At 35.7% G+C, this 16,005-nt stretch overlaps 1 protein-coding gene across 4 annotated transcripts; it reads left to right on the forward strand.

Annotated features, from left to right (window-relative positions):
• Positions 1-2,985: 2,985 nt before the first annotated feature.
• On the forward strand, positions 2,986-14,514 carry LOC149845225 (transmembrane 9 superfamily member 2-like). 4 transcript variants are annotated; one of them, XM_089995620.1, is made up of 8 exons: positions 2,986-3,146; positions 3,380-3,636; positions 4,922-4,962; positions 5,072-5,657; positions 5,749-5,886; positions 5,990-6,146; positions 6,235-6,719; positions 13,594-13,986. In XM_089995620.1, the coding sequence occupies exons 2-8, from the start codon at positions 3,491-3,493 to the stop codon at positions 13,877-13,879; spliced, it is 1,839 nt and encodes a 612-aa protein (XP_089851746.1). In that variant the 5' UTR covers positions 2,986-3,146; positions 3,380-3,490; the 3' UTR covers positions 13,880-13,986. The 4 variants fall into 4 exon arrangements, with proteins under 4 accessions (XP_089851746.1, XP_089851747.1, XP_089851748.1 ...); XM_089995621.1 differs by having other exon boundaries at positions 3,449-3,636; XM_089995622.1 differs by lacking the exon at positions 13,594-13,986 and adding an exon at positions 13,993-14,514 and having other exon boundaries at positions 2,986-3,636.
• The last annotated feature ends 1,491 nt before the right edge of the window (positions 14,515-16,005 follow it).

A 16,005-nucleotide genomic window follows, 5' to 3' on the forward strand; every position in this document is an offset into this window, starting at 1 on the left:
TAGTGCAAGGTTGCTTGCATATGCATGTACATACATAGAATTGATGTATTTTGGCACGTACCTCATGGCGTGCGTGTTCACATATTTTAATTGGAATTGGTTTATGAATAAAAGTATGCATTTGACTTGAGTATGCATCCAAATTGAACAAAAACATGCTTATGAATATTTCTGTGGCATACACATGATACATGTTTGCATTTCTGAATGTGCATATAAATTTCCAGAATGTATGGTGTTCATGTATTTTGGTTTTTGAGACATGTCAAGATTTGGAATTATGTATATGCGATGTACTTAAGCATCATACTATATGAAGTTTGTTTCAAATACGTGTGCATATATGCATTAATGTGTGTTTCGCATGTACATAAATGCATGAGTTGTTCACTTGTCCAAATTGAGATGATTCATGAGTGAATGCATGTATATGGAATGATTTCGTAAAGGCACATGTACATAAATGATTAACACATGCATATGAACGTGACATATCATGCACATGGTTAAATTGACATATATAAATATGCATTTGAAAGCATGTTGACATTATTGCATACATTGCAAGTTGTTATAGTTTTTGCGTATGATGCATCGATGGTCTAAATGAATCATCACAGGCCTGAAGAGCCTTGAGTTTTGATTTGCTGTTTCGCTAATTGTTTAAATGCATCACAAAAATCATATTTATTTTTATTGCACTATATTGCATTGTTCTATGTGTTTTCATGGGCGGGAGTCCCGTGATGGTTTTTGCAGGGATAGATGTGAGTTTTTGTCTTGTTTGTGTATGATGAATTATAAAACTCAATAATTGGCTTTTAATAAAAAGATAATGAATAAGAATAATGTAATATACGTTTTGGGATCTCCCATCTGGAGAATGGGGATCTTAGAGATCCGGTCTTAGAGAGACTGTGTGGATACAAAAACTCCGTGTGCTTTATTTTTGTCCCTTGAACCCGATATTGAGGTTTCTTCTTCTGGCCACAGTTTTATGGAGAGTCTGTCACTTTACCTAGGGGTGGTGTGTTTGACACAACTGTTGTTTTGGTACCAAGGAAGTGATACTTATGGGCATGGGGTGTTCATTGTGTCCCCGACATTAGATGTGGAGGTCTAATGTTCCGATGAACGGTGTTGTTTATTGATATCAATCGAGGGCTAAGTTTGGAATCTAGTAATAAAATACAAATTATGTGTTAAGCTACCCTGAGAACCTAACTTGACCTCGGAGATTTTACCCGTTTGGTGTATCCGTGGGCAACGGTCATTAAAAAGAGAAACTTAAATTATATGCATTTAATAGGGCATGCATATGAAAAAGAAAAACTTTAAAGAAAGATAATAAAGTGTTCATGCATTGCATATTAATCATACATATTCCTTTTATGCATTAGAACATGCACATTGCACTTGTTCCTTTAATTATTACATGATGGTGAATGCAGGATGTTTAATTTCTAATGCATGTTAAATGTCTTGCTTACTTAAATTGTGATCTATGATATTGCTTAATGTTCTCTACTGCTTAGAAATTATTCATTGTTGCATGAATGTTTAATTGAAATTATAAAGTTGTCATAGTTGCTTTTCTTTAAATGATTACATGAAATATTATTTGTATTCGTTATGCTCGCTTGTTTCATTAGAAGTACCTATGCTTAGGATTTCGATTCTGACACCCTACTTCTATGATTTTTCATTGTTGCAGGTGAGCAATGAAGCGACTGGTTTCTGAGAGAATTACGAGTATCACATTCTTGCTAAACGGTTCAGAGAAGGACAGTGTGGCTCAGTTTTTCGTTATTTACTTTTATGTCAGTTAAAATAACTTTGATATGTCTTTTGCAATTATTGTTAGATTTTTTTTTATGATTAATAAATAATGAGTTGTTATGGGTTGGGATGATAAGTGTAATATCTATTGTAGTGTGTTTGGTTATCCAATTGAAAGTGGAACCGTAAAAGCCCTGAGTTTCTGGGATTGTTTCTGCACTTGTAAAAAAAAAAAACTGCATTTTCAAAGGGTAGTTGGGGTCGTTACAAAACCACCCCCAAGATGAGAGATCTAGCCGTTCAGGCTTTTCATTAGTGAACCCACATTTCTAGCGTATCCCAAATGTTTGGTCATTTGAGTTTATAGAAAGTTTCAAATGGTAGTGGACCATGAAAAAGTACCACCAACGAAATCTCCAATGCAGCTACCTAGTGTCCCATTATCAGCATGCCTTTGTTTGAATGATAAGGCTTGGTGTTGCAAGATTCTATTGCACCATTCATTCCAATGAAAAAGCTGAGTCGTACCTTATCATGACACTCCTTTTTATCTTTCAACCTACCAAGGGCTTATTTTCATCCCACTTTCTTAGAATCTTCTATTCATAGACTTCATTTTAGCGTGAGATATTCAAATCGCACGGATACTAATAGGAATGCAAGACTTATGAAAACGGGGATGGAATGACATGTATTTTTAATATTTATTTTAAAAGTGTTGTATTATTACTGCTTGTATATACGGAAATATTTTGGATACTAATATAACACAAGAACACCAACTTGTGATTTTATGAAAATTGTGATGGAACAATACATATTATTCATATTTATTTTCAAATTATTCATACCTTAAGTAATTTTTATAAATAAAATTACTTAAGGTATTAGATAACTTTCATTTTTAAGGTACATATACAAATCCGAGCTAAACTCACAATTGTTGTACCATAAAATTTATAAAATTGCAAAAATAAGTTGAGAATATACACATGGTGTCTGGCCGGTCACGTGTCATGTGGTGTCAATGTAACCATAACTATGTGGATGTTTTTTTTCTAAAGAGAAATGAGGGACTGAAAAAAGATTTAAAAAAAATTACATTCTGAGTAGCAAACATTTCTCACATTTTATGAAGGGAAAATTTGGGACCAAACCAACCCATGTGTTCTATCCGTGGATCCCATCCCAAAAAATCTAGACAGATCTTCCGAATCCCTTCCCTATCTTTTTGTGAAGGGCTGTGGAATCATAAGAATCCTTGGAGAAGAGAGAGAGAGAGAGAAAGTCGCCCACGATTGAAATTCCACTCTTTAAATCCTCTTTCCAGATTTTGGAAACCACCAGAGGGGGTTTCTCGATTGGTGGTAGGCTTCTGCATCTCATATCTGAAGTAATTTCTATGAATTCTCGCTTGGGTCGTCTTGAAAAGTTCTTGTTTCTCCGCACTCTTCTCTCCATACCCGTCTTCTGTAATCATTTGGATGGTCTAAAAGAGCAGGGTTTCTGCTGATGGTTTTCGGTAAAAGATCGGGTTTTGAACAAGTCAGCAATTTATTTCTGGGTTTGGTTTTTTCTTAATCCAAATTTTCTTCTCCAGTGGATCATGTGGGCACGCTAAAAACGGGACCCTGTTGACGTTTCTGGGCAAAAAAATTGACTTGTGCAGGATAGAAAGGTGGGGCCGAAAGGGTAGCTTGTATTATTGGTAATGAAGAAGATGGTGGGGGCTTTCCTGTTGGTAGTTTTCATTTTCTCTGGTCTAAGAGTTGAAGCAGACGGGTCAGATCATAAGTACAAGGAGAATGATAATGTTCCTTTGTATGTCAACAAAGTTGGACCTTTCCATAATCCAAGGTAATTGCAAATCTCACTCTTTAGTCAACTATGTTGGTCCTTTCCATAATCCAAGGTAATTGCAAATCTCACTCTTTAGTGGTCCCTTCCATAATCCATGGTAATTGCAAATCTCACTCTTTAGTGTTAGCATTTCTGGAAAGTACGGATCTTGTTAGCTTGTTTTCTTATTTGTCCTCTTTTTGGTGTTTTTTTTTTATTTCTGTAGTTAATTGTATGTAGATCCTCCTCGTGGTTTTATCTAGTTTGCTCGTGTGGTATGTTCCATTCTCAAATTTGAGATCGTTGGACAGGATCTGTTCAAGTTCTTTGCCTTTCAAGATAAAGGACAATCGTCATGGAATTCTTTTTTTCATGATTGTTCTGTGTGCAACTTGCTGGCAGTGCTTTGGTTCCCATCAATGCTATAGCACTCATAAGTAGGACTCCGATGAGTTGTAGACCATTGTGTGCAGTTGCAGGACTGGAATCTGTATATTGCTCTGTCTTGGCTTGTTCGTTAAAATGTTCTATTACGATGAATTTCTAAGAGGAAATGTGTTTTTTCTTAGTAAATTCACAATTTAATCCCCAAACGACCATGGTTTTAATGTTATTCAACTTATTTGTATTCGCTTAGCAGCTATTTGCTGGTGGGGCTAGTAATCGGGTGCTCATGGAAGTTAATTGGAAAAATTGAAACAGCGTCCTTTCATAGTATCTCCTTGTGTTTGGGACATATTACTTCTGATATCTTTACGAGAAGCCAAGGTCTTATAGGATCTTGCCATGAAAATCCATTTATGGGAGCGTTTGACTAATTGAGTATCCAAAATTAGGTTACCCAAGAGAACTTCACTTGATAGATCCTCTTGTTTGGAGGTTTCTTGTTGATAACCTGATGGATCTCAATATATTGGTGGTGTTGATTTTTGACTTTTTCATGCTTTAACTAGTTTGCATATCAATCTGAAGCAAGCTTATGACATGAGTGACTGCTCCTGTCATAGTTTAATGGCCCTTTTCATGGACATGATTCCTACATGTCAAACTGTTTCTTTTTCTGTTTTTGCTGCTCTCATTAGTGTTGCATATAAGTGTTGAGGACCATGACCTTCACTGAGTTCGTTTAGTTTTTCTTCATTGAGTGCCTACAGCAAGTGAAATATAATATTATTCCATGACAGTGATTAAGTAAATGATTCTTTTATTATTGGGTTGTTTTCTCTCTAGTTTTGTCCTTGTAAATGTTCTTCTGTATCAGCTGTGCTAAATATACATATTTTTTTATTTCTGATATCTGCAGTGAAACGTACCGCTATTATGATCTGCCATTCTGTATACCAGGTTTGCTTTAGATTTTCCTCATTCGGAGTGATTTTTTGATTATTTGTTAATTGCAGAGATGATGCTTTCGTAGATCTAGCATCTAAGGTTTCTTTTAACAAAATTGCAGAGAACGTGAATGAGAAAAAGGAAGATCTTGGTGAAGTTCTGAATGGTGATCGTTTAGTTGATGCACCATATCAGATGAACTTCCAAGTGAACAAAGAATCGGAAGTCGTTTGTAAGAATAAGTTGACAAAAGAAGATGTTGCAAAGTTCAAGGACGCTATCCTAAAGGACTACTACTTCGAGATGTACTACGATGATTTGCCTATTTGGGGATTCATAGGGAAGGTGGACAGAGATGACAAAAAAGACCCAAGCGAGTTTAAGTATTTACTTTTCAAACATATCCACTTCGACATATACTACAACAAGGATCGTGTGATAGAGGTTAATGTTGAGACAGATCTCAATTTGGCTGTTGACATATCAGAGGAGAAGGAAATGGAAGTAGACTTCTTATATTCAGTGAAGTGGAAAGAGACTGATATCCCATTTGAGAAAAGGATGGATAAGTACTCAAAGTCTTCTTCATCACCTCAACACTTGGAAATTCATTGGTTTTCTATAATAAACTCATGTGTGACAGTCCTTCTCCTAACTGGGTTCCTTTCAACTATTCTCATGCGTGTGCTTAAGAATGACTTTATCAAGTATGATCCATCTCAATTTTCAGTCATGCTTGTCTTTTTCAAATTCCTGTCTTTCTTTTGCTGATGTCTTATTTTCAATGCTTTCCCAAAGATACTCCCATGATGAGGAAGCAGTTGATAACCAAGAAGAGACAGGGTGGAAATATATCCATGGGGACATATTTCGATTCCCCAAGGCAAAATCATTATTTTCTGCAGTTCTTGGATCAGGAACTCAGCTCTTTGCTCTGTATGTATCAATCGCTAATGTATATCATTTTGTCTTGATAAATAGTGCAGATTTCAGGTTGTCAAAGAACATCCCACTAATACTCATGCTATGTGTTAAACAGAGCAATTTTTATCTTTATCCTTGCATTAGTTGGGGTCTTTTATCCATACAACCGAGGAGCATTATTTACAGCATTAGTTGTTATATATGCTCTTACCTCTGGAATCGCAGGTTACACAGCAACCTCCACTTACATGCAACTAGAAGGAACAAACTGGGTACTTGCTTAAGCTTTTCTTAAGTGTAGTCCTCTGGAGCTCCGATATTATACTATTGGTATAATTGTTTTTTTGTTTTTCTTTTCAGGTTAGAAATTTGTTGCTGACAGGATGCTTGTTCTGTGGACCTCTCTTCTTAACCTTCTGTTTCCTTAACACTGTAGCTATTGTATATAGTGCAACTGCAGCTTTACCATTCGGCACAATCCTGGTGATTCTTCTTATATGGGCACTGGTGACTTCTCCATTGCTTGTATTAGGAGGGATTGCTGGTAAGAACAGCAAGACTGATTTCCAAGCTCCTTGTCGCACAAAGAAGTATCCAAGAGAAATACCTCCATTGCCATGGTACAGGGGAACCATTCCTCAGATGGCCATGGCTGGGTTCCTTCCTTTCAGCGCTATCTATATTGAGCTGTATTACATATTTGCAAGTGTATGGGGGCACAAAAGCTATACCATTTACAGCATTCTATTTATAGTCTTTATTATTCTCATCATTGTCACCGCATTCATCACGGTGTCATTGACATACTTCCAGCTTGCAGTTGAGGACCATGAGTGGTGGTGGAGGTAAGATTTAATGTCTTTTTATGGTAAAGTATATAAACTCATTTTCTTATGCATCTTCTTATTTAGTGTGTTTCTGTCCTTAATTAGATAGCTCAGTGTTATCTTCTTACAGTTTTACCTTGGAACCATCTGATTATGATGATCACCAGAAACACCTCTATGACATGATCAGTTCAGCATTTGTTATTGTTTCATTTACGAGTTTCCGCTTGTAAATTACTGAAAATGCATCTTTGTTTCAATTAGCCTTCCATGATATTTGAGGTGGGAAATTTGAAATCTATTCAAGATTATTACACATATCTTTCTACTGTTGTCTCCCTATTAAAATCTCCACACTTTCATTTGTGATCAAATGGTTTCCTTCCAATACTAGCTGCTGCTTTGATTCATCTGTTAACTTCATTTTGCTGCTTTGATTCATCCAAACTGGTGACTTCATTTTCCATGAACAAATAAATGATTAAAGATGTTTTTGGTCATCTGTGATTGTAACACGTGCTGCTATAAGCCATGTTAGAAATCTTAAGATCTCCAGTGAGGTTATAAAATATGAAGCGAAAAACTGGAAGTTGAATACATGATTGTAATTCCAAACAAGATGTCATTCTTATTTTTAAAGTGCAAAAGAAAGAAAAAAGAAAAAAGTGAATACATGACTATAATGTATTACATCAAATAACAAAAGGAGTCTTAATGTTGTTTATCATTTTCAGGATAAAGCAAGGCTCGCCTTCTTCTCTCTCTTATGTTGGTTCTTGCATATGCACTATAATGAGTTAGGGAAAAAGTTCTTTAATTTCCATTGATGAATATGGTCAATAATAACACTTTTTTAAATAATTATTGTATTTAATTTAGAAATATAAAGAAAATAAAAAAAATCTGGTTCCAAATACCAACAGAGTACCATGTGTCTCATGATGTGGCCTTTGTTTACATATGACATGTTAAGGTCATATTGTATGATACAATGTGATACACAGGGTATCATGTGATGTGATGTGAAAGCTCAATATTATAATAGATTTGTACTTTGATTAAAGCTTTAATATTAATTTGCATCTTTTGTCAGCATAGCACCAGTCTCTAGAGTTTTCACTATCCGAATCTGGATTCTGTACTTGCATAAATTGCTATTAGTTTCCTGTCTGGGCAAACTCCCAATTTTATTTGGCTACATTGCAGTGCACATGCATAAGAAATAAAGCCCCTTTTTGACCAGTCCCTACCAGATATTATTTTTATGGTCAAAATTTGAAAATCTTCTGTCTTATCTTTGTATATGCGATGCAAATGAGACTCTTGCTCATTGAAGTTCATCTTACACATTTCACAAACCATTATCATATTTAGGTTTACGATTCTGAGATAAAGAACTTCTGTTTAATGAACCCTTGTTCACGACATTCCAAGAAGCTTCTATGAAAAAACATAGTGAAAACTGAAGTATCATGGCGTTTAGTTCTGCATGGAACTTTAGTTTGGCAGCAGAGTAATGTTCAATTAGTTTGACTAAACTATTTCAAGGGAGTAATGCCTCTTTGCTGACACAAACTTTGTTATTAATTATGAGCAGTTGTGCTACCATTTGTGTATTGACACCTATTTACCTTTATATAGAATTAAAATAAATTATTTCAATTATTAATACCAAAATTGAATGTATATTTGTATTATGTGTGTAATACTGTAATACGTTCTTGCTTGGCATAAAAATTCTCTCTTTGGAAAATAACTAGAACATGTCTGTTAGTAGGCCATCAACATTTTCTAGAGAAGTTCTGATGCTTTTTTAGTATGGGCTATTAAATTTGGGGTCTTTTACTCTAGCATTTGGAAGCATTACCACTTCAAATCCAGCGTGTTGAACACTATTTGGTCATTTTGTGTCACACAACATTAGGTGTATTTAATGTGAAAATCTCATTAGGGCAGTAGCCTGTATCGGGTCTAAAAGTAAGACCCAAACCTGATCCAGTCCCATTCGGGTTCAGGTACACATAAAACTATGGACCCATATGGGTTAACAGTTTTGGGTATGCATCGGGTCAGGTATAATCGGTTTGGGTCTTTGATAGACCCATTTTAATTCGGGTCAGATTCGGTCTGGGTATGACTGGAAAAAATAAACCCATACGGGTTAACGAGTTCGGACGTTATTTGTTCGGGTTTTAACGGGTTCAGGTCTTGATATGATTGGTATTCTAGACCTAATTACTCGCCAATAAAAAAATATGTAAATGGTGCAACAATGCGCATCATACAATCTATGCTACATGCATTATACGATCAACATAACTCATAAAATCTAAAAGGGTGCAACAATATAGATTCTTTCATGGTAGATGAACTCTCTTGCAAGAGAGAGAGAGAGGTTCTGTTTAGATGCAAACCAGAGAGAGATATAACTTTCAAGTTGTTATAGTGGTCATTCCCTGGTTTCTTCCTCTCAAGTCTCAACTTTCAAAAACTGCAACCAAGAAAGAATTTAGAGAGAAGCTAAGAGAAGGCAAGACGTTGGGTTTTGGGGAGTTTTTGGGAAACAATGAAGTGATAATCTTCATGGGGAATATAAATCTACCATGCAACCGGTTTCCTTCTCCAAGAAGATTTTCTAAATTCCAAATTTAAAGATCTTTCCTAAACTCTGTCTGAATCAGCCGACTTGCCAACTCGGCCGAGTGAACTGGTTCAGGTATATAGTCGGGTTGGTTCGGGTTCGGGTGCATAATCGGGTTAGGTTCAGTTTTTAAATATGGAGAACCATTTGTGTTTGGGTACATAATTGAGTCGGGTCCGTTTGGGTTCAGATCTTCATTTACAATACCCAAGACCCGACTTGTTTTCACTATGGGTCTAAATTTTGGACCTGACCCAAACTCAGGTTATCGGTTTGGGACATTGGGTCAGATCAGATCAGGTATATCTGACACAGTTACACCTGTAGTGACAAAAGTTTAAAACGACAATTTCTCAATATGGTATTTCTCATGAGGTTTTCAAAAAAATTTATTTATCTCGAGTTATTATAGGCAAAATCTTGGTAAAAATATAAAAAATCAAATAATTTCTCAAAAAAAATGAAATAAAAACAAACTAATTATACAATTAAATTTTACATAAAAAATAAAATAAAATCTACTTTGAATGCCAAACAATCATACCTAGAAGTATCGACTATCAACCATCAACCATCAAACATCAAACATCAAACATCAAACATAAAATATGTAAGAACCATCAAAGATCAAATAACAACCATCAAGCATCAAATATGTAGGAACTATCAAGTATCAACTATAAATTATCAAACATCAAAGTATCAATGATCAAGTATAAAAAAAATGCTTGCAACAAATCAAACATAATGAAGTTTCAAGTTTACATAAAAAAACAATCATTTGCTAGTTTCTACTAGCTAAGAAATCAAAATTAGAATTAAAAGTATCTTCATTAAATTCTTGGCCTTCAATGTTGTCATTCCTTATCCTCATATTCTATTTCTTTTTCTTTATGTCTTTCTTCAATTAAGCCATGTGCAAATGCTTCAATGTTTTCATAGGACAAGAATTTTTTGCTTCTTTTCCAACTGAAGTCGTTTGCATGTGCATGCTCATGCGCACATACACTAAATCAAAAAGAGTTGTTGGCTCAAGACGGTTCCTCTTTTTGGTATGTGTCGCTTCAAATGTATTTCAATTTTTTCACATTCAGATGTGCTGAATTGTTGACTAAGTATCTTGATTTTCAAATTTTGCAATATGGGAACATTTGCTCCACTCATTTTCTACCATATCCCTAATGAAAATAACAAGTTATAAGAAATTGAGAATATATTCTAAAGTCAAAAAATTTACAAATGCAAATAAAAATTGAAACTTACGTGGATGTGTAGTACAAAGAAGAGATATTGTAATCTCATTGAAGATGTTCAGGTCTTTGGAATGATAACAAGTCCATTCTAAAGTAAGATTATCCTAGAGTTGTCAATCGAGGAAGCGATTCGGGAAGCGAAAGCGAGAAGCGAGGCACTTCTAAAATTTTAGGAAGTGAGATGCGTAGGATGAATTAGAAGTGAACCGGGAATCGTCTCGAAAGCAAGAAGAGAAGCAAACTAGGAAGCAAAGAGGGAAGTGACCTAGGATTCGAGTGAGAATCAAATAGGAATCAAGTTTTTTCAATAATAGGCAAAAAAAAATTTGTTAAAGGCTTCAAGCCCCCCAAAAAAATAACTCACTTCCTGATATTGGGGAGTGGGAAACGAGCTTCCCAATAATGGGAAGCGCGTTTTTCATTTAAAAGGGTCGCTTCCCCGCGCATTTCAGAAGCGATGTGTTTCGCACTTCCGAAATGCATTTTCAGGAAGCACATTTTCCCGAGTCCTATAGAGTTTTCGCTAACCCCGGATTATCACTTTCTTGAGTCCTATAGAGTTTCCGTTAACGCTGGATTATCCTTTTATTCTTTCTCAACCATCCTTTTCACTGTTGCCTTCAATCCTTCCGTGACTTCACTATTCATCTTCACAAGACCATTATAAAAAAAATGTGGATTTAAATATCCAGAAACAACATATAAGTCACTTTTTAAGTTAACTTCCATCTACAATCAATGATGTCCCATATTGTCAGATACTTATCTATTCGGCCTTTATAAAAGTTTTTGATTGCTTCTTTAGCATGATTTACGCTTTCATACAAATAACTTATGGTAGAACCATCTCCATCAACTATTAAAATCATCCTTGCAAAAGTGGCAATGCAATTTATCCTTTGGTGTATGGGTAGCATAAGTCCATAATCCATCTTGAGGTCTCCCCATCTTTCCTGCAATACCAACACAGAAAATAAAATAAGAGTCCTCGTAGACCAATCCTAAAATCACAAGAGAATCCAAAACTTCTTCAAAACCTGAAATAGCAAACCATCTAGTCCAAGAAAAAACCCTATAAAAGGGAGGAGAAAAATACTATTTCAACAATAAATCCAAATGCAGTCTTTGTTTCACCACTAACATTAGATATATGAAACTTAAAACATGAAGAATAGCATAATGTTGATAAACATATTTTAAAATAAGTAAAACCTGATAAACATGCAAAGATTACCCATGTCGACAATTACGATCTTATACACCAATACCATAAGAAAAGACATTGATAACTCCAAATAAAAAGCTAATTCAACCTGAGATCAGATATTAAGATGTGGTTCCATCTTTTTCTGGAAATACTGTAGCATAAGAGCCAAAGAAAGAAAAAGCTAAATTACTAAATTGTGAACATCAATTAGCTTAATTGACATGTACTATAACATCAACATAAATCTCAATAGAAACCGGAAAGTTACCCACAAGAAGACCTTAATTGTTAAGGCTTTTCAAGGTTATTCAATATCCTAAATAAAGCTGGACACTAACTAGCCATAGAATAGTCAAACGAAACCCTAAAATCTCATATTTTCAGATTATTCCAATGGCTTGCATAAAATTAAGAATAAATACCTTAATTAGCTCCTAATCATAAAATTTAGAGTGAAAATCATCTAAAACTGAAAACTTAATCACAACTCAAAGAAAAGTAACAAAATTATCAGGTTTCGTTCTTCTTTTTTGGCAAGGGGGGGGGGGGGAGGGGGGAACAAAAAAAAAAGAGCCACTATATTATTGCGAGATTCTTTTCTCATGATAATATCACGGTAATATGTCAGAAAAAGTAATTTTCACGAGGAATATTATTTCTCGTGAAAAAATAGAACGTTTTTTTGTTCACTCAAAATCTTGCAAAATTTTCACGAGAAATTGGTTTTTCTCACGAGATTTGTCACTATGGTTACACCCCTAACCCTTACCCCACACGCACATATATATATATATATATATATATATAGAGAGAGAGAGAGAGAGAGAGACCTAGCTGTTAGAGAAGGGAAAGGGAGCAGAAGGTGAGAGCCCTTACCCATAGTGCCAACTTGCCAGCCATTCAATATACATTATTTTTTTGCTTGATTTTGTTTATTTGTTGGGAGTATCAAGCACACTATCCATAGCATGAACAGGTGATGTTCTTGTGAAAGAGTGTAGTAGTAGTATGTGCATATACAAAAGTTAAGGTAGGTTAAACTCTACTGCAGTGACGATATTGTAGGGGAGGTCCTGCGGAAAAATATGAATCTCATGGAGAGTTTGATCCTGGCTCAGGATGAACACTGGCATGCATAGAGTAACTGGACTGTCATGTTATTCTTTATATATATATATATATATATAATTTGACTAACCTTTCTAACTGCTGCTGAATCCATGGGCTGGCAAGAGACAGCCTGGCGAACTGGGCTTATCTTTGAATAGGAAAAGGAATTGATCTGCACGGTTTGTTTGATGTGGGTCATGTGTACTTAAATTACTTATATTATTATTTCTTTGGGGTGAGGGGGGGTAGGAATGTGGTGTTCAAGGTAGCTTAGCTTTAGCTTAATGACTTTGGTCAGATATATTACTAGAGGGTTTCTACTAAAGTCATTGTTATTGTGTTAAATACATACTTGTCCTCCGAAATGGATGACCTGCAAGAAAATAAAATGCCTTGGTTTGTCATTTAAGATGAATTTTGGGGATTTGAAACCAAGTAAAGCCTGCTTTAAGATTATCACCAGAACCCATGCTAAGATTAACTCCTGGTGATTTAGGTCAGTGCACTTCATCCTTCTTTCAACTGAGGTGGTTTGTTCATTGTGATTTAACTGTGCTGCAAGAAAACTCGCAAGTTTTCTGGTGTGAATTGACTTTGGATGTTCCAAGTAAACTTTTTGACTCCTTGCTAATTGAAGTGTTTATTTTACACTTGCCCACAAGGGCTCCGCTCATCTGGTAGGAGCGACTTGCAAATGTCACAAAGTGGGTGGCGTCCCTTGCTGCAAGGTCGAAGCTGGTTGTACTCCTCGGTGGGCAGGGGGGACCTCAAGGGTTTTACCAACCGGAGGCCAGCCAATGTGTGGTCGGTGATGGGGGAGTTTTCCCTTGGATTATCCAAAGAAAAAGTGTTTATTTTACAATCTTCATGCATGCAGAATACATATTCATATCTTATCATAAAGCTAGCGGATAAGCTGATGACTGTTTCGGCAATACATGAAATCATCAAAGGTTCATCTATTTAATAAATAGTTCTGAATGTTGAATAGCGTTATCTAAGATCTAAATTTTGAAACAGGAAGAAATCCATTTTGATATTTTAAGATATCTCATACGGTGATCTAATGTGGTATTGCAGATCTGTTGTCTGTGGAGGATCAACAGGAGTATTCATCTTTGGCTATTGCCTTTACTATTACTATGCAAGATCAGACATGTCTGGTTTTATGCAGACATCCTTTTTCTTTGGCTACATGGCCTGCATATGCTATGGGTTCTTCCTCATGTTGGGCACTGTTGGTTTCCGTGCATCATTGATATTTGTTCGCCACATATACCAATCAATCAAATGCGAGTAGATGACTTCGTCAAGATGGGCTAAGTGATTGCCGTCTCCCAGCTTCCTGTGGGTGGTGCCATGAATAACCATGAAGTATCTGATGGCCAAGCCTTTCAAATTTCTATACTAGTTCCATAAGTTCTAGCAAAGAAACTTGATATTAACCTTGAATCTCAATGTCTTTTTTATACCTATATTCATAGGTTCAAATTTCTTTCCACCATCCAATTTTGTGATTCAGTGATGTTCTACATTATGCGTAATCCATTTGGAGGCCTTGAGATACTCTTTTAATCTTCAAGAAAGTTACATATAATCTACTTTTAGATGGGCCAGATGTAACGACTCCAATCCATACCCTTTAAAAATGCGGAATAATTTTTTTTTTTCCTTTTTATAATAGTTGCGGAAAACTTCTCAGAGACCTGGGGTCCTCACAGTTCCAATTTCAACTTGATAACTCAAACACCACAAACGAGGTTTCAACCATCATCCATAAGAACCAAAACAATTTCTTTATTTATGAGTAAAAGTAAATTTTAGAGACAATGTTATATTCAACTGAAAGTAAAGTAACAACTAAAAAAACAAGAAGGATTAAAGAAAGAGTCACTCTGTCCCCTGCTGAAGCTGACAAGCTCAAGTATGACTCTCATCCATTCTCAATAGTCAGTCCAACCTCACTGTTCACCATATCTTGTGAAAAATCAACAAAGTAGGGTGTCAGAACTGAAATTCTGAGCACAGCTATTTCTAAAGAAACCAGGTGAGACAAAGAACAAGGATAAGATTTCATGCAATGATTTGAGTGAGTGTAAATATAAAATTTGCAGCATTCAAATGTCCATACCTACCAACAATTATATATGCTCATCAGTCAAGAACAGTAAAGCAGTACCATATATCAAGAACTAAATAACCAAACCTTGCAGCATGATTTCAAGAAGTAAATCATATGCTACCACCAAATCATGTCATGATATAGAGGATGATTCAAACATGCATGATCTAATGCATAACAGGAAAATGCATGATTATGTGTAATGCATTATTTCTTTTGTTATCTTTCATTTAAGTTTCATCTTTCCATATGCATGCCATATTAAATGCACGCAGCTTTAAGTTCCTCTTTTTAATTATTGTTGTCCGCGCATACACCAAACGGGTACAATCCCCGAGGTCAAGTAGGTTCACAGGGTAGCTTAACACACAATTTGTATTTTATTACTGGGTTCCAACTTAGCCCTCGACCGAATCACCTTCGGAACATTAGACCTCCACATTTAATGTCGGGGACACAAGGGACACTCCACGCCCACAGTGTCACTTCCTTGGTACCATAAACAACAGTTGTGTCAAACACACCACTCCCGGGTAAAGTGGCGGACTCTCTCTAAAACCGTGGTCAGGAGAAAGAACCTCAATATCGGGTTCAGGGGACAAAATTACAGCACACGAAGTTTTTGTATCTTCACAGTCTCTCAAAGACCGAATCTCTAAGATTCTCATACTCCAGATGACATATCCCAGAATGTATATTACACTGTTTTTATTCATTATATTTTTATTACAGTTAATTCTTTAAGTTTGCAACACCATATGCAAAAGTAAAGTGAAAACTCGCATCTTCCTTTGCGAGGGCCCTTACGGAACTTCAGCCGTATAATCAACTAGAATAGGGTAGTAATGTGTCAAACCATCTTATGTGGTTCAAGTGATGCAGTTAAAGACATATGTGAAAGAAAACCAATCCCACGGCTCTCCAGGCCGATGATGGTCCATTTAGGCCATCGATGCACCACATAATAAAAC

This window comes from Nuphar pumila, chromosome 2 (assembly GCF_984573655.1).
Source record: "Nuphar pumila chromosome 2, dmNupPumi1.hap1.1, whole genome shotgun sequence".
NCBI classification, from domain to species: domain Eukaryota; kingdom Viridiplantae; phylum Streptophyta; class Magnoliopsida; order Nymphaeales; family Nymphaeaceae; genus Nuphar; species Nuphar pumila.